The following is an 18,604-nucleotide window of genomic DNA, read 5'->3' as shown; positions in this document are numbered from 1 at the left end:
CCGGTTTCTAAGGCGCGCCCCAAGTAGGTGGCTCCGCCTCCTCTCGGAACTTTGGCTTTACCGGGCGCGCGGGGGAGACGGTTGGAAGCCCTATTTTGGCCGCGTGCAAATCGAGCCCTCAGGGGCAGAAAGAAAAGGTGGGAATAGGTGAAAGGTTCTCGTGACGTCACTAGCAGAACCCCCACTTTTTCCCCTAAAAAAGAAACGAGCGCGGAATTGGTGGTGGGCATATTGATGTGCCTCGATGTTTACCTCATGCTAATTTTTACTTTTTGCAAAGAAAATGGGCTTTTGGGGTGAGTAGGCGGGGTGTTTGTGGGCTAACACTTTTTTTTAAAAAATCCATATATGGCAAGGTGCACATGCTTTTTGACTGTTTTGCACCAGGCAGGCAGGCAGGCAGACATTCACCTGGTGAAGCTTCCCCTCTTCGTTTTAAAGGGAAACTGCACCAATTGAATTTCTGCCCGCCTAGCAGATTTTTAAGGCCGTGGAGCTTTTCCCACAGGAAGCAATGACCCTCCTGGAAAGAAGCGCCTAAAATCCTATTTATACGCATTGGGAGGACCCATTTCTTTCCTCTGCCATATCTTTGTATGGTGGCAGTGCTGCTGCTGCGGCCTCCTGGGCCTGCCAGTTGAAGACCAGTTGCCTCAAGCACAGGGCTGGAAATGTCGTGTGATGGCAGTGGTGGATCTGTGCAAAGGATGGGATGTTTAGCTTGGTGTGGGCCCATTGCATTCTGGGGCAATGGGATGAAGAGTCTGGTTTTGGGTCAGTGTGATTGGCTGTAGCAGCATTTAGTGATGTCTCCCTCAACTTGTCCTACCCCTTGAGGGAGAGCAAATGGGAAGGACACCTTCCTCGTGCTTACCGTGGGATTAGCAAGAGGAGGACCAATTAACTGGGGTGCCTTAAAGTAGATCTACTTTTGTTGTTGTTTAGTCGTTTAGTCGTGTCCGACTCTTCGTGACCCCATGGACCATAGCACGCCAGGCACTCCTGTCTTGCACTGCCTCCCGCAGTTTGTTCAAACTCATGTTCGTAGCTTCGAGAACACTGTCCAACCATCTTGTCCTCTGACGTCCCCTTCTCCTAGTGCCCTCCATCTTTCCCAACATCAGGGTCTTTTCCAAGGATTCTTCTCTTCTTATGAGGTGGCCAAAGTATTGGAGCCTCAGCTTCACGATCTGTCCTTCCAGGGAGCACTCAGGGCTGATTTCCTTAAGAATGGATAGGTTTGATCTTCTTGCAGTCCATGGGACTCTCAAGAGTCTCCTCCAGCACCACAATTCAAAAGCATCAATTCTTCGGCGATCAGCCTTCTTTATGGTCCAGCTCTCACTTCCATACATCACTACTGGGAAAACCATAGCTTTAACTATACGGACCTTTGTCAGCAAGGTGATGTCTCTGCTTTTTAAGATGCTGTCTAGGTTTGTCATTGCTTTTCTCCCAAGAAGCAGGCGTCTTTTAATTTTGTGACTGCTGTCACCATCTGCAGTGATCAAGGAGCCCAAGAAGGTGAAATCTCTCACTGCCTCCATTTCTTCCCCTTCTATTTGCCAGGAGGTGATGGGACCAGTGGCCATGATCTTGGGTTTTTTTTGATGTTGAGCTTCAGACCATATTTTGCGCTCTCCTCTTTCACCCTCATTAATCTACTTTAGGATCACACACAGATCTACTTTAGGATCACACAATCTCTGTGAAGACGTTCAAGGATGCTTCTTATAGGTTAGCATGACCTAGTATGCTCATTTTCAGATGACACCAAACAGGGAGGGGTAGCCAGTGCCGCTGAAGAGAGAATTGGGATTCAAGGTGACCCTAACAGATTGGAGAGCCAGGCCCAAACTCACAAAGTGAATTTCAATAGAGACAAATTACAGGTTCTGCACTTAGGCAGGAAGAAGCAGCTGCACAAATATAAGATGGGGGACACCTGGCTTACACCTGGAGGAGCTTGTTTTCTCTTGCTTCGGAGATTAGGACCCAAACCAACTTGGTTCAAGTTACAAGAAAGAAGATTCCAACTTGACATCGGGAAGAACTTCCTGATAGTAAGAGCTGTTTTGACAATGGGACTGTCTCCCTCTGGAGGTTGTGGACTCTTCTTCCTTGGAGGTTTTAAAGCAGGGGTTGGACTAGATGAGCCTTGAGGTCCCGTTTAACTCGATAATTATCTGATTCCGTAAGGAGAGAACAAAAAGGGTCTTCCTCAGTTTAGCTCAGAGTGTCAGGTTGGAGTTTGGCATATGTGTGGATCTCCTTTAGGGATTAGCATGACTTCCCTGAAATTGGGGGTGATGGAGGGGAGGAGTTTATGTATTCCTGTGTAGGAAGCTTTGAGTAGATGCCTCCATAGCAGTGCCTATGTATATGTTGGGGCACACTTCCAACAGGCATCTCCTAAAGTTGGCGTGAGACAAACTCATTACCTTCCCTTCCGCTGACACCTTTTACATATCCTTATCTGGCTGGCAGAGGTATGTAGATTCCTTCTTCAGCCAGCACTGATATGCCAGAGACCAGCTGTGCTTCTAGGTTTGCTTGTTGCTGCACAGTAGGGGCTGTTTCTGTATGGCAGCAAGTATATATTTCCCCCGAGGGACCTGTCTATCTTTATGCCTGCTAACAGCTCTCATCTCACCTTTTTCTTTTCTAGCTGATTTTCCCTGGTAAAGGGCCAATGGCATCTGCCTTAGGGACTGTCGGTGTTCAGTTGCTGCGGCAGCCAGGTAACTTCACTGGGGTTATCTGAGGGGAGACTGAGGTGTAAAGCAAATGTGGGGGGCACCTTTAACCCCCCAGATGCTGCTGAACTACAATGCCTACTATCCCTGGCCATTGGCTATGCTTGCCAGAACTGATGGGATTTGTAGTTCAGCAACATCTGGAGGGACAAAAGTTCTCTGCTCCTGGCACAGAGCTTTACTCTCTTTTGCCATTTCCTGTCCCCGCAGGTTGTGGGAGCTGCCTGCCCCCTTGCTCACTCACCGATGAGGACCTGGCTGCCTACCCTGGCTTGGCTAACCTCCTTTTGGGCCTGACCAGCCATATGGACTCCAGTGGGCTCAGTGTACACTTGGCACAACAAATGGAGGAGGTAAGAGCAGGTTGTCTCATCCAGGCTACTCTGTGCTTCATGACCATGCGGCCGTGTTGGACAATAAAAACCGCCAGACTGCAAATCCGACCTCTCATTTTTAGGCGGAAGGGTGTCCCTTCTGGCTCTGCCGTGGTAAGATTCCAGGGTTGATGGCGACAGACGTGAGTCCTGAAAGTGGCAGGGTGTTGACATGCCGACTCTCAGCTGTGCTGTTATGCAAAGTGCCCTCGTACAAATCTATGGTGTAGCTGCATTTGGAATACTGTGCACAGTTTTGGTCGCCTCAGGGCAGATAAACAAAGAAGTATTTCTTCATGCAGTGAATAGTTAAAACTATAGAACTCGCTCCCACAGGGAAGCAATGATGGCTATCAACTTGGACGGCTATGAAAGAGGTTTAGGCAAATTTAGGGAAGAAACAGCTACTGATGGTTACTAGCCATTATGGCAAGGCTCAGTGGCCCATCCCCATGTGACCTGTTTGCCCTGCCCTATATAGAATTCAGCTGCAGCAGATAGGAATCTACTGGTTTGTCGTGACTACTTCATGCCATCGGAACAGAGCCCTACTGTGAAGACTGTGCACTGGTCAGCGTGCACTGATCTACACACATAAAACAAAATCACGCACAGGCGTCTTCCAAAAACCCAACCCAAACCCCAAAAGTCCCATGGAAATCGGCAAATGGTAACGGGGGCAGGATCGTGAAATCTGGAAGCCCCTTGTCATAGACCGGCACATGGGCGGTGGATACAGATTCAGTCGTTCTGACTCAAGGAATGAGGCAGTTGAGCAGCTCGGCAGCTGTATCCATGACTGAGCAGCCCTTTTTAGGATCCACATCACTTGGGAAGACAGGCAAACTAATGCCCATGTACTGGAAGAAGCAAAGATCACCAGTGTTGAAGCAATGATTCTTCAACATCAACTTCATTGGACTGGTCATGTTGTGCAGATGCCTGGTGATCGTCTTCCAAAGCAACTACTCTATTCCGAACTTAAAAATGGAAAGCGTAATGCTGGTGGTCAACAAAAGAGGTTTAAAGACTGTCTCAAGTCAAATCTTTAAAAATGTAGTATAAACACTGAAAACTAGGAAACACTGGCCTGCGAGCGCTCCAGTTGGAGAACAGCCTTTACCAAAGGTGTCATGGGCTTTGATGAAACTCGATCTCAGGACGCAAGGGAGAAACGTGCTAGGAGGAAGGCACACTCGGCAAATCCACACCGTGATCAACTCCCGCCTGGAAACCAATGTCCCCACTGTGGAAGGACGTGTGGATCCAGAATTGGCCTCCACAGTCACTTAGGGACCCATTGTTAAAATCATGTTTATGGAAGACAATCTTACTCGGCTACAAGTGATCACCAAAGAAGAAGAAGAAGAAGAAGAAGAAGAAGAAGAAGAAGAAGAAGAAGAAGAAGAAGAAGAATAGAATTCAGGTTGCATGATTTGGCTTTCCTCTGAGCTGCATTGGTCCTCCTCCATTGCCTAATGTAGGATTTGTACATTAAGACTGTAAGAGTGTGTTTATTTTATTATGAAGGAGGTATCCTCACTGCTGTCTCTCTCTTCTGCCCCCCCCCCAATGGCCACACATTTCCTCTTTCGTAGGCAAGAAAGGAATTGCAGCGGTGCCGAGGAAACTGGTTGAAATGGGAAGTGGTCCACCGGCTTCTGCAGGAGGCGCTAAGGGAACTGGGAACTGGCCTGTCTCCACGGGACCAAAAAGTAATGCTTGAAGGGAAAAAGTGTGTGGGGGGGAATTGGAGGGTGAGTGAGGGCTGTCAGTAGGAATCTGGAAGTAGGCAGAGCTTTGAGAAAGGCTGGTTAAAGCGTTTGGCAATAAGCATCACTGAAGAAAAATGGTGTGCTTATAGTCGGCTTTTGAAGTGGGTTCCTGGAGCGCTCTAACAAGGCTCAGAAACAGACAGCGAGATTGTTATGTACTGAGCTGAATCCTAGAACAATAGGATTCAGAATCAGCGGGAGCTACCCAATCCAACTCCAGGTGGAAGTGAATCCGCAACCTGATTGGCCTGCTGGAGCAGCCAATCAGGCGGCTGGCAGAAGTGAATCTGCTACCTGATTGGCCTGTAGGAGCAGCCAATCAGGCTGCAGGCAGAAGTCAATCCACAATATAATTGGCCCACAGGTGTAGCCCTGAAGTAGCCAATCACGCAAGGCCCATTGTGTAAATAATGTATATAAGCAGACGGTTTGGGGAAAAGAGCCATTCGTCTTCTCTTCTCCTCCTTGATGACTATGAGCTGAATAAAGAGCATGAAATTCACTCTTGACTCCGAGTATATTTCACTGGCGACGAGGATGGGATCCTGCTGAGCTGACCGCCACCACGCACTGCACCGCAGCACCGCCACCTGCTGCACCGCTGCATCGCACCGTGCATCCAGGCTTCAGCTCCAGGACCCAAGGAACCCAGAATGGCAACCGACAGCAGCTTCTCGCCATTCAAACCAGCATCAGGAGACTGGGAAGGGTACGCCGCCCGTTTCAACTTCCTCCTGCAAGCGAAAGAAGTCACCAACGATGCCATGAAGAGGGCAACATTCTTCAGCGTCTGTGGAGAGGAGACGTTTGAAATTGCCCGGGCTCTCCTTGCACCTAGAGATGTCGCTACCGTCTCTTACAAAACAATAATGGAACGGCTGAAGGAGCACTTCTCACCACAGCCCTCGGTGGTAGCTTGCCGAAATGCCTTCTATGCAAAGCGGCAAGCCCCGGGGGAAACCATAACTGGGTTTGTGACCTCCCTCCGCCAAGCCGCCCGGTTATGCAACTTCTCAGAATTGGAGAACATGCTTCGTGACGGCCTCGTCGGTGGCCTGAGGGACGAGATGTTGCAACGACGCCTCTACGCCAAAAAAGACCTCACGTTCCAGATTGCTCTGGAGGAAGCCCTGGCAACCGAAGCCGCCGAGAGGTCAACGCAAGAGGCACGACCGTCCCCGCCATCCCAACCGAGGGTCTACCACGAAGACCTCACCGACGAATCCGAATCTGACAGGGAGGAAGTACACCGAGTACAGCGGCGCACTCAAGCAGCACACACACCACAGCAGCCTCGACGAGAAGGAGGGAACTGTGCAAGCTGCGGGGAGAACCACGAGAGGAGGACCTGTCGTTTCCGCAACGCAGAGTGCAGGCAGTGCAGAAAATTGGGACACATCGCCCGGGTGTGTCGGGCTCGACTCACCCGTCGACAAGCATCAGATGACCGACCCAGGAGCCCCAGGTCACACGGCACCATGCACCAAGGCAATTCGACGGAGATCACGGACTACCAGGTATTCCAGTTGCCCCATCCCAGCACAGAGAAAATTTATATAGAGGTACAGATAGAGGGAGCCCCATGCCGCATGGAGCTGGACACGGGTTCAACTCTATCCATAATCTCGGCCCGAACATTAAGGGAACTGTGCCCTAATGGGGGTCCCAAACTAAGGCCGGCCCCATTCACCCTCCGGGACTTCCAGAAACGTAAGGTCCCTACTATGGGGGTGGGGACCTTCAGGGTGCAATATCGAGGGCGAAAGCAACAATTGGACTTGCTGGTAGTTAAGGGCCCCTACGTTAGCTTACTGGGACTGGCATGGTTTGGACCTCTGGGGCTAGCCGTTACCGGGGTGAACCGCACTAGCTTACAAGTGGACGTGGACGCCATATGCAAAGAGTTTCCAGGGGTTTTCGATGGGGCATTGGGACGATATACAGGACCCCCCATTGCCCTACAGCTAGACCCCGCTGTACGACCCATCAGGCACAAGGCCCGCCGGGTCCCGTTCGCCCTGAAACCCCGCATAGACGAGGAATTGGACCGGCTCGTGGAGCAAGGAGTACTGGAGCCGGTGCCCAACGCCCCCTGGGAAACTCCAATTGTCACACCCGTCAAGCCTAACGGTTCGGTCCGCATCTGTGCAGACTACAAATGCACCATAAACAAGGCTCTCACGGCCCATGCATACCCAGTGCCAGTGGTCAGCCATGTCCTCGCCACCCTGGCTGGGTCAAAAATCTTTGGCAAACTGGACTTGGCCCAAGCGTATCAACAGTTGCCAGTGGACGAAGCCACAGCAGAGGCTCAGACGATTGTGACGCACAGAGGGGCATTCAGAGTTAAGCGGCTGCAATTTGGCGTTAGCGTGGCACCAGGCATATTCCAGAATCTAATGGACTCTCTCCTTAAAGGGATTCCTGGCGTCACCCCCTTCTTCGATGATGTACTGATCGCCGGGCCCACACCAGAGGAATTTGAGGACCGCCTCCGCTCCGTCCTGCACCGTTTCCAGACGGCGGGCCTCAAGGTGAAGCGGGAAAAGTGTTTACTGGGAGTGCCGCAGGTGGACTTTCTGGGATTTAAGGTGGACGCAGAAGGGGTCCATCCAACCGGTGACAAGGTACGGGCCATTTGTGAGGCCCCAGCGCCCAAGAGCAAGCCCGAACTTCAATCATTCTTGGGACTATTGAACTTTTACCATGCCTTCCTTCCCCATAAGGCAGCGGTAGCGGAGCCCCTACACAGACTCCTAGATAAAAGGGCCCCTTGGGTGTGGGGCCAGCGACAAAGGGCCGCATTCCAGGCAGTCAAGGACTTGCTCGTCTCGAACTCGGTCTTAGCACACTTCGACGAGAGGCTGCCAGTGGTGCTGGCATGTGACGCCTCTCCCTATGGCATCGGCGCTGTCCTGGGACACCAACTCCCGGATGGAAGAGAGGTGCCGGTGGCATACTTCTCCCAGACGCTTGCTGCAGCCGAACAAAACTACTCACAGATTGACAAGGAGGGTCTGGCAATCGTGAAGGGCGTAAAAAAATTCCATGATTTCTTGTACGGGCGGCCCTTTACCATAGTGACTGACCACAAGCCGTTGCTTGGCCTGTTTGCTCCTGAGAAGCAGACCCCCCAAGTGTTGTCTCCACGTGTCCTCAGGTGGTCAATTTTCCTTGCCGGCTACCAGTATGCACTAATCCACCGCCCTGGGAAGGCGATGGGCCACGCAGACGCCCTCAGCAGGCTACCACTACCAGAAACAGGCCCCGACCCAGCACCTGCGCAAGAGGTTATGACCCTGGAGCTGCTTCCCGACCGACCCATTCAGGCACAAGAAGTTGCGCACCATTCCACAAAAGATAGGGTCATCTCCCGGGTCCTGGACTGGGTGTGGCGAGGATGGCCCAGCAGCAGCCCCGGGCCAGAATTCGCTGGCTACACAAACCGCAAACATGAACTGTCGGCCCACAAGGGGTGCCTGTTATGGGGAAGCAGGGTTGTTGTTCCCCAGCCCCTCCGCAAAAGGGTCCTCACAGCCCTACACGAGACACACCCAGGGGTAGTGAGGATGAAGGCCCTTGCCAGGAGTTATGTGTGGTGGCCGGGGATTGACAGAGAGATAGAGGCCTGGGTCCAACACTGCCAGACCTGCCAAGAATCCCGCCCGGATCCCCCAAGGGCCCCAGTCCAGCCCTGGGAGTCCGCCCGACATCCATGGTCACGCTTGCACGTGGACTTCGCTGGCCCCTTCCAGGGAAAAACATTCTTCATAGTGGTGGATTCCTACACCAAATGGCTGGAGGTCGCACTGGTACCATCCACTTCTACGGCGGCGGCCATCCGGGTACTACGTAAGCTGTTTGCGACCCACGGGCTCCCTGACACCCTCGTCTCGGACAATGGAACCGCATTCACGTCAGAGGAGTTCCAGACCTTCACAGCGCAGAACGCCATCCGCCACATCCGCTCAGCACCATTCCACCCTGCCACCAATGGCCAAGCGGAGCGCATGGTGCGGACCACCAAGGACAGCCTCCGCCGCATGACACAAGGGGACTGGGAATACCGCCTTGCCGCATTTCTTCTAGCACAGCACAGCACCCCAAGCACAACGACGGGCCGGAGCCCAGCTGAATTACTAATGGGCCGGCGCCTTGCAACTAGACTGGACCGACTTCACCCCGACAGAGCTCAGGATGAGGTAGTGGTGGGGAAAGGCAGGAACCCCCGGACATTTGTGGCCCAGGACCCAGTGTATGCAAAGAATTTTGGGGCAGGCCCAGCATGGGTACCCGCCACAGTCACCAAGGTGACCGGTCCCGTGTCGTACGAGGTACTAACGGAAGGGGGGCAATGTTGGCGCCGCCACTGCGACCAGCTACGGCGACGATTCCCAGGAGGAACCCGGGAGGAGAGCGGGACAGAGGGGTCCCAAGGGGACAGCAGGGCAGTGAGGCCTGTAGAGCGAGAGGGGTGGGCAGGGGAAGCAGAAGCAGTAGGCACAGAGGGGCGCCCCGAGGCTGGAAGGACACCGGAACCAGAGCTACAACCTAGTGGTTCAGTGGCGCCAGACCAGACAGCCCTGGCACAGCCAGCAGCCTCGGAACACGAGCCAGAACCAGAACCCCTGACCAAGGAACACCCCAGGCCACAACGCACACGGAGGCGGCCAGCAGACCTTGGGGACTACGAATGCAACTTCCTGGGCAGGACTGGAACTTAGAGGGGAGGGGTGTTATGTACTGAGCTGAATCCTAGAACAATAGGATTCAGAATCAGCGGGAGCTACCCAATCCAACTCCAGGTGGAAGTGAATCCGCAACCTGATTGGCCTGCTGGAGCAGCCAATCAGGCGGCTGGCAGAAGTGAATCTGCTACCTGATTGGCCTGTAGGAGCAGCCAATCAGGCTGCAGGCAGAAGTCAATCCACAATATAATTGGCCCACAGGTGTAGCCCTGAAGTAGCCAATCACGCAAGGCCCATTGTGTAAATAATGTATATAAGCAGACGGTTTGGGGAAAAGAGCCATTCGTCTTCTCTTCTCCTCCTTGATGACTATGAGCTGAATAAAGAGCATGAAATTCACTCTTGACTCCGAGTATATTTCAGAGATCTTGGTTTGTTTGTTTAAGGCATTTACACCGTGCCCTTTAGCCAGAAAGACTCTGGTAGCTTACAGAAATGAGTACTAAGATGATCTTGCCAGTCTACTATCTAAGAAACCCATGACCCATGAGGAAAATGGGATGGAAGAGAGAGGAAAAGAGAAGCAAGCTCAAGCCCATGTTCTTAAACCTACTGTTCTTATAATGAAGTTTTGTCTGTGTAGATTCTGGCCGTTTAGAGGAGCAGGTCAACTCCTGGCTGCTTCTTGTCGGGGAAAGAAACATGGGGTGATAAACGGGAACATCAAGCCTTGAAACAGTGAAATGTGATGGTGTTATGCAAGCTTCAGAGAAAAGCCTTGTGTGTGTGGAAGGTCTGGCGAGGCTGATGAGAGGCTTTGTGTGGGGGGGATTTGCTTCCCTTCCCCCAACCTCTTTCATTCCTGTCCCTCAGTTCCTTGAGGTCCTGGAGCAGCAGCTTTCGGTAGCTGAGCTGAAACGGATGCTTGATCTCGGCCCTTCTCTGCAAGACACACAACCGTCTCTTTTGGGTTTGGAGGCCTCTGATCTACAGGAGCTTCTTCCCCCTAACCAAGTAAGATGGGCATAAGCAGGAGAATTCCCAACAAGTAGACCTGTTGAGAGGCCCAAGCGTAGAGGCCCGATCCTTCGTTTTTAGATCCCATTACGAAACTTATAATTTACTGCAGGAAGAGGGTGTGTTATTCCCCAACTGGCCTTTCCCTCCTGTTCAAGGTAGGCTTAATGGGCATGGTGAAGATCAGGCACCCCCAAACTTGGCCCTCCAGATGTTTTGGGACTCCCATCATCCCTAGCTAACAGGACCAGTGGTCAGGGGTGATGGGAATTGTAGTCCCAAAACATCTGGAGGGGTGAGTTTGGGGGTGCCTGGTGAAGATTCATCTGTAGGGCAGGGGCTAATATATGAGAGATCCTGTCTGTGTCCTGGGCCAACGTGAAACCCCCACCTCCCCCAAAAGGTGCGTCTTTACCAGAAAAAAACATGGCTTAACTTGCCACGTTTCCTCTCAATGAACCCTGGAAATCTTAGCTTAGTAAGGGAGTTCTTAGTGCCTTTGTGAAATTAAAAATGGTGGTATTCCCTCCCACCCCCACAATCCATGTTTTTATCACCAAACTAGGTGTGAGTGAAGCTATTTTTCAAGAAAGAAAGACCTACTAGTCTGGAGTGGTGCATGCTCTAGTTAGTTCCCGCTTGGACTACTGCAATGTGCTCTATGTGGGGCTGCCTTTGAAGGTGACCCAGAAACTACAATTAATCCAGAATGCGACAGCTAGTCCGGTGACTGGGAGTGGCCGTCGGGACCATGTAACACCGGTCCTGAAAGACCTACATTGGCTCCCAGGACTTTTCCGAGCACAATTCAAAGTGTTGGTGCTGACCTTTAAAGCCCTAAAAGGCCTCGGTCCTGTATACCTGAAGGAGTGTCTCCACCCCATCATTTAGCCCGGACACTGAGTCCACCGCCGAGGGCCTTCTGGCAGTTCCCTCGTTGCGAGAAGTGAGGTTACAGGGAACCAGGAAGAGGGCCTTCTCGGTGGCGGCGCCCATCCTGTGGAACACCCTCCCACTGGATGTCAAGGAAATAAACAACTATCTTGACCTTTAGAAGACATCTGAAGGCAGCCCTGTTTAGGGAAATTTTAAATATTTGATATTTTATTGCTTTTTAAATATTCTATTGGGAGCTGCCCAGAGTGGCTGGGGAAACCCAGCCAGATAGGCGGGGTATAAATAATAAATTACAGTCATACCTCGGTTTAAGTACGCTTCGGTTTGAGTACTTTCAGTTTAAGTACTCCGCGGACCTGTCTGGAACGGATTAATCCACTTTCCATTCCTTTCAATGGGAAAGTTCACTTCAGGTTAAGTACGCTTCAGGTTAAGTACGCTTCAGGTTAAGTACAGACTTCCGGAACCAATTGTGTACTTAAGCCGAGGCACCACTGTGTTACTATTAGTAGTAGTAGTATGGTCACTGCATGAGGGGATGGTCCTTTAGGGGCTTTTATCTCCTCTCTCCCTGTTACTTCAGTCGACATGGCTTGCGAGTGTTTGATGTACAGATCCAATTTGCCCAACGCTACCTGAAAGCACTCTTGGAAAAATCCCCGGCGACAGTTAAGCTCATTCACATTTATAGTACCTCTCTTTTCTGCACTTTGCCACAGGAGCTGGAGCAAATGCGAAAACACCTCCCTGCGGAACTGGAGAAACGCCTTAAGTCCAAATGCCTTGCCGTGCTCGGTTACTACCTCCCTGAGAGTGGTGAGATGCCGTTCTTCCCCCTGGGCTGCCTCACAGGAGAGGGTTTCTTGTTCCATCAGGCTTTGCCGAGACATCGGCTCCAGCGGGCGCCTTCTGCCCTTGAGCTGTTTCTGCGCCAGCTGGTCATTATCGGAAGAAGCGTTGCCTAAGTTTGCTTTCCCCCTCTTCCCTCCCTGTCCCCTCTCCCTTGTGTGTCGTGTTTTCTAGTTTGTAGGCCTATGTGCAGCAGGGACCGTTTAGTTTTAATGGATTGTGTGCCAACTGCTCCGGGAGCCTTTTTGGCTGAAGAGTGGGGTACAAATACTTGTAATACAAATAGGGGGGAGCCCCCTGCAGGTGTGTGTGTGGGAAGCCCATGGCAATTCCAGGAGATTTAAGGATGCCTGTTGACCTGACCTCTCTTCTTCTCAGATGGCGCTGGAGACGTTGCACGGGCAGCAATGCTGGGGACCTTGGCAGAGTGCTTGGCTGCAGAGAAGCAGCGTCTGCGAGAAAGCCAGGCTCGGCACCAGGAACTGGTGGGGTTGCTGGAGCAGCAGAAAGCCGCCTATCCCCAGGTAACAGCTGGAGGAGGGAAGTCTGCCAGTGTGTGCTGTGGGCATGCCAGAAGCCTCCGTGCACGCTTTGCCAAGAAAATGGTGCAAATAAGGGGGAAAATTCCTTCAGCTTGCACAGTTTAAAACACATTTTGTGTGTTTGTCGCGGGGAGGATTAAATTGATAACATAGTTAAAAGCAATATTTTCCTTCCTCTCCCTTGTGCTCACCCCCTCTCAAAATTTGCCCCTGAAGGACAGGGGACACCCTGGGACAGATTTTGGGGGGACATGGGGAGAGGAGAGGAAAGCAAAGTCTTGTTGTGTAAGTGGAGCACCTTGTTAAAAAAAATCAGAATGTTTCAATGAGTCCAATATTTTTTCTGAGTATTCCAAAAATGTTGGAGACCACCGACTGCTTTGATTTATTTTTTTTAAGTGCAAAATCAGGGGCGTAGGAAGATAGAGGCGGTAGGGGCAGGCCGCCCCGAGCAGCGGGCTCCAAGGGGCACCATTGCGGGCACCCACCCCTCCCCCGCAATGTGTATCACACCCCTCCGGCAGGCGCGCCCTGCCCCCAGAACGGGTGCCAGCCCCGCCCCCGGTGCCGGAGCATGGAGCTCCGCCACTGTGCAAAATACCCTGTTTCTCTTGAATAAATTGTAACTAGGTAAATATTAAATAACCTGGAAATAAATGTGTTGCTAGCCCTACAGCAAATCTTTAAAATGAATCAATGCCTCTGCCAGATAACATTGCGCTTTATCGTTTCCTAAATATGCATATTTACACCCTGTCTATCAAACAGAGGCACTTCATTTTTGTCTGATGAAAACAAGCCGGACATTTTCATTCACAACTTGCTTCTGCCTGTATACGTCATGACTTAAGTTAGGTCCATTAATTTCAATGCTCTGATCAGGGTTCAGCCCAGCCCAGCCCTATGTCTTTAAAGCTTTGTAAGCCGCCGAGAAAGTGATTAATCGATTAAGCACTAATTTCACTCTCCCATGCGCCGCAGGTCTTGTTACGCTGCTTGGCCATACTGAAACGCTTGGCCCGTGAGCTCCGCCTTAACGCTCAGTCTGAACTCGACTATTTCAACACCCAGTACCTAGAGACCAAGTGCAATGCCATGTTCTTCAAGATACGGTGAGGCCTTGGCTGTGTCTGTTCATGCCAGGTCAGAGATTGCTTGCAAGGCTGGGGATGAAACGAAAGATGGTTTAGATTTCACCCCGTGTCAGAGACCAGGCTGAGGAGTACTGCTCTGATGAGGAATGGTGGGAGCCTCCCCCTCCCCCTGCTCCTGACCAGGACCCTGAAGCTTCCCAGGAGCTGTGGAGCAGTATAGACTTAGAACAGTGGTTTGCTGAGGGGCATAGTTCTAAAGACAAAAGTTGGGAAAAACCGGGGGGTGGACAGCAAAATGAAGAAGAACTAGAAGAGAGAGTCTGAGCTAAACAGACTCTCTCACTGGAAAGTGTCCAGCCTATCAGTCCAAGGTCACGTAGAGCAGATAAGTTGGATACACAAAAAGCACATTGGTTGCGAGATCAGGTTGCAAGGTGCAGAAGTGACTAGGCGGAAAGTGGGTGGAAACCTTAACTGGGAGCACCTTCATTCCGAGAATGGCTGCTTTTTTCTTTTGCTGTGATCATTAAAGACTCTCTGAATGGTAAAGTAAGGTGGCGTCTCTGGGTAGGGTGCGGGGAGAACCCTGCCTGAAAATCCACTGCCGGTCAGTGCAGACAATATGGAGCCTGATTGACCAATGGTCTGACTCGGTGTAAGGCAACTTCCTACACTCACCCAGATCAGATCTATCTGGTGAATATGGTTTAGAGATCCGCCTTGTATCCAACCTGGGGTGTCTGTCATAGGGTAGCAAGTCATTATGTCCCTAAAGGGAGGTTTTCTGTAGTTCCCAAGAGAGAATTAGAATCCAGGAGACGCTTTGAAACTTTGGTTTGCACATAATGCTGGTCGAACTTGCAACAGACCCTTTGAAACGAAGGGACATGACTAACTCGGGTTTGTTAATTTGAGTAGGCCTTTTCTGAGTAGGAAGTTGGGTACAGCTCAGCGGTTCGGAGTGTTGCGGTCATCTGTGAGTGAGGGGCAGAGCAGAAGCCGTACGGCGTTATAGGAAGAGGACTCTAGTGTCTGTCAATCCTGCTCCTCCAAATAATTCTGTCTGCTACAGGCTCGAGGAGCTGAGCATCCTTTTGGACACCTACACACCTGAGAAAGTGGATGTGCATCGGATGATGAGGTAAGAGAGAGAGAGTGAGTTGGAGCGGCCAGTCTTTATTTATGGCCGTAAAGCTAAACACGGAGACTCCCGTGGGTCCCACTGCTGTGGCAGGTGTGAATACAGATAGCAGCTGGAAGGTGATTACCAGCAAATGGTGTTTTGTTGGCAGGCATCTCCCTTTTATTTATTTATTTTTAAAAATCTCTGAGGTACCCTAAGTCACGACGAGTTGTGCTGCAGAGCTTTTGCTGACTTTGCATCTGCACTAGGGGGTAATGCCAAGATCTTATTGAATCACAGAACTGTAGTCTCAGGAGGGACCTAAAGGGTCATCTAGTCCAACCCCTGCAATGCAGGAAACTTGCTTGTTTGTGGTCTCTGTCCAGCCCTACATAGAGAATTGGAGAACTGGGACCAGCAACAAAAATGTTGCTGTTCAGTATTCCATCTGATCCCCTCCATTCTTCCTCCTGGCTGGCTTTCTGTTCATTCTCTTTCTTCCTCCATACCCTACCTCCCAAGGTCAGCCAGTACTCTGAACATTCTTAGTCTTCATTCTAGTTGGGGGTTGTTGTTGTTTTTTTGTACACCTCGGGGTTCCCCAGGCCTGCCAATACAGTACTGTACGTCCCATTTCTCTGTGTGTGTGGTGCCATTTTTGGCTTTGACAAAAGCAATAGTACTCACAGCCTGAGTACCATTATGTTTCTATCCCTCCTTTCCTCCAAGGAGGACAACCCTGTGAGGCAGGCTAGGCTGAGAAGGTAGTCTTTGCGGGTACCCTGGTGCCCGCGGGCACTGGATTGGCAACCATGCTCTAACCAATATGCCATACCAGAAATATAAGGAATGGTCTTTGTTCTTGAGGCTTGGAGGGCACAAGGAGATAACACTGAAGAGGCTTCTTTCAGCTACCTGTGGAGATAGGCCAAAGGCAAGGAAGTACCTTCTCAGTAACACGACTCTAGTCGGACTTTTTTCCAGATGGACAGGAACGGATTTGGAATGAAGCTGGGTGTTGGGTAGCTGCTAGGAGACTAGAAAAGTGTGTCTCTGCATAGATTTTGCAAAAGCTCGTCCTACATACCAGTCCTTCATTCTTCGTTTTTTTCCCCTAGGGACAAACTGCAGACAGCACTAAGCCAAGAGGAGCAAGACCTGGCCACTTCTCGCAAAATCGTCTCCAACTATGAGACACTGGGCCCAGAGTTCGAAGAACTGGTGAAGGAATATGCCCGGCTGCAAGCCATCATTGAGAACAGGCGCTGGGCCCTGAGAGAATTCAGCAAAGACTGAGGCCCTGTTTGGCCACGGACTGGTTGAATATTGATCCGTTTAGTGTGTAACGACTGTTTTGTACAATAAAGTATGGAGGAAAGGCTGGCTGGCTTCACATGTCTCTATTGCTTTCCCTCTAATGGATAGACACATGGGTCCTGCTTTTCTCCCCTGCTGGATTTCTCGCGGTATTTCTCACTAAAACATTAGCAGAGGGACCCAGGTGGCGCTGTGGTTAAACCACTGAGCCTAGGGCTTGCTGATCAGAAGGTCGGCGGCTCGAATCCCTGTGACGGGGTGAGCTCCCGTTGCTCGGTCCCAGCTCCTGCCAACCTAGCAGTTCGAAAGCACGTCAAAATGCAAGTAGATAAATAGGAACCGCTACAGCGGGAAGGTAAACGGCGTTTCCATGTGCTGCTCTGGTTTGCCAGAAGCGGCTTTGTCATGCTGGCCACATGACCTGGAAGCTATACGCTGGCTCCCTCGGCCAATAATGCGAGATGAGCGCGCAACCCCAGAGTCGGTCACGACTGGACCTAATCGTCAGGGGTCCCTTTACCTAAAACATTAGCATTTCCCAGAAGAAAAGGTTGCACTTACATATTCCATAATGACCAGATTTGCACATCGTGTTGGTGAAGTCTGCAAACCTTTTGTTAATTAGAGCAAATGAATCACACCGGCAGTTGTTGTGGTTGTCCCTGTGGCTTTTCCTGGCTTGCTCTTTACCCAAAAGCAAAAAAAAAACCACACACCCTGCAACTGTTTGTCCCCGTGCTTTCTTACTTTGTGAAATGTGCAGATAAGTGGAAGGATGGCTTTTGTGGCTTGGCATCTTGACCAGCTCCCAAGTTCCATCTGCAGCGCATCCTGCTGGAGAAAGAACCTGGAAATACAGCCTTAAACATCTCCAGATACTGTACCCAAAATAAATTGTTCTGCTTCTGTTTGGGCTGTAATTTTAAGCTTCCGTGGGAGCCAGTTGGCTTCAAAGACACGTATAAATATAATATTCAACTGAATTATGAATACAATACATGAATATCTGTCTGTCTGTCTATCTATCTATCTATCTATCTATCTATCTATCTATCTATCTATCTGCTTCCAGACCTGTGGATTCCTGTGGTATCTGAAGAAGTGTGCATGCACACGAAAGCTCACACCAATGGCAAACTTAGTTGGTTTCTAAGGTGCTACTGGAAGGAATTTTTCTATTTTATTTTTATTTTGTGGATAGCAGGTTTTCCGGCTATATTTTGAGTTACTAAACAGCCATAAAGTGTGACACACTTGTGAAAAATTTTTAGCAGGCAGAAATTAAAAAGAGACTGCTGTTGGTATAAAGGGATTTAAAAAGAAGACACCTCCAGTATTTTTCAGTATATCTTGGACAACTTCAATTAATTAACTTTGTAATGGTTGCTATTTGTTGCTTGATGTTTTTGATTATTTTTAAAAGCGTTATTGCTTATTGAAGAGGCTAACTTTGATGCATTTAAAAAATACCTCTTGAAGGCGAGAAGAAGGGATGCCTTTTCAATGATGATGTGCTCAGCTACTGCATTATTTAGGAAAAACAAATAAGGGCATTCTGCCAGAAGCCCATATTTAACTGCATAAAAGAAAACCAGCTTCCTATCTTGGTCCCAGTAGTAGCTAAAGGGTTTCTTAGGTTTGCAAGCAAATATTCATTGCTTGGGAATTTAAAATGCAAATATGATGTAAGGAAATATTCAATTGCTTAAGCCCAATGTGAAAAAATAGGACTTTTCCTGATGTATTTAAATATTGCTCAAAGCTAATGGGTTCATATGAAAATATTTTTTTATAATTTGTGGGCAAAGCTTTCTGCCACGTTTGGGCAGGCTTATTTTTTTGCAGATTCCCCCTGCAGTATGAGGCGGAGGCTAGATGTAAAATAACGCCAATGCCTAAATGGCAATAATATTATCTAGTTACAATTTTATAATTCTTTTGTCTTTTTTGGGTGGTGGGGGCAAAATTACGTCCTTTCCGAGCCAGCCAGGAGTCGAACCTAGAATCTTCTGATCCGTAGTCAGACGCGTTATCCATTGCGCCACTGGCCCTTGGACGTTTTGGGAGTTTCACGGCACCTTCCTTATAGAGCACGCTACGGTGGGCGAGCGGGATGAACGACAGCTAAAAGCCTGTGCCGCGATGCATGCCGGGAACTGCAGTCCTCACACG

The 18,604-nt window shown here is 50.2% G+C and overlaps 1 protein-coding gene and 1 non-coding gene across 5 annotated transcripts; one reads left to right on the top strand and one right to left on the bottom strand.

Annotated features, from left to right (window-relative positions):
- The first annotated feature begins 50 nt into the window (after positions 1–50).
- On the top strand, positions 51–16,494 carry HAUS4 (HAUS augmin like complex subunit 4). 4 transcript variants are annotated; one of them, XM_035137132.2, is made up of 10 exons: positions 51–137; positions 2,669–2,741; positions 2,967–3,109; positions 4,729–4,845; positions 10,467–10,607; positions 12,227–12,323; positions 12,735–12,880; positions 13,880–14,010; positions 15,065–15,133; positions 16,234–16,494. In XM_035137132.2, exons 2-10 carry the CDS (start codon positions 2,693–2,695, stop codon positions 16,409–16,411), a joined length of 1,071 nt encoding a protein of 356 aa, XP_034993023.1. In that variant the 5' UTR covers positions 51–137; positions 2,669–2,692; the 3' UTR covers positions 16,412–16,494. The 4 variants fall into 4 exon arrangements, with proteins under 4 accessions (XP_034993023.1, XP_034993025.1, XP_034993024.1 ...); XM_035137134.2 differs by having other exon boundaries at positions 51–147; XM_035137133.2 differs by lacking the exon at positions 51–137 and adding an exon at positions 156–296.
- A 1,916-nt stretch (positions 16,495–18,410) lies between these two features.
- TRNAR-ACG (transfer RNA arginine (anticodon ACG)) lies at positions 18,411–18,483 on the bottom strand. The gene has a single exon. It is a non-coding gene; the product is annotated as a tRNA-Arg (tRNA).
- Positions 18,484–18,604: the final 121 nt, after the last annotated feature.

Source organism: Zootoca vivipara, chromosome 13 (genome assembly GCF_963506605.1).
Source record: "Zootoca vivipara chromosome 13, rZooViv1.1, whole genome shotgun sequence".
NCBI classification, from domain to species: domain Eukaryota; kingdom Metazoa; phylum Chordata; class Lepidosauria; order Squamata; family Lacertidae; genus Zootoca; species Zootoca vivipara.
This window is presented reverse-complemented; position numbering and strand designations above follow the sequence as displayed.

What these genes read in the sequence shown, in the direction of transcription:
- HAUS4 (XM_060281843.1), top strand. Translation starts at nt 1,935, where the DNA reads ATGGGGGACACCTGGCTTACACCTGGAGGAGCTTGTTTTCTCTTGCTT. An exon ending in TGTCTCCACGGGACCAAAAA is followed by an intron (nt 4,846 to 10,466) that starts GTAATGCTTGAA and finishes CCTGTCCCTCAG; the next exon opens with TTCCTTGAGGTCCTGGAGCA. An exon ending in AGAAAGCCGCCTATCCCCAG is followed by an intron (nt 12,881 to 13,879) that starts GTAACAGCTGGA and finishes CATGCGCCGCAG; the next exon opens with GTCTTGTTACGCTGCTTGGC.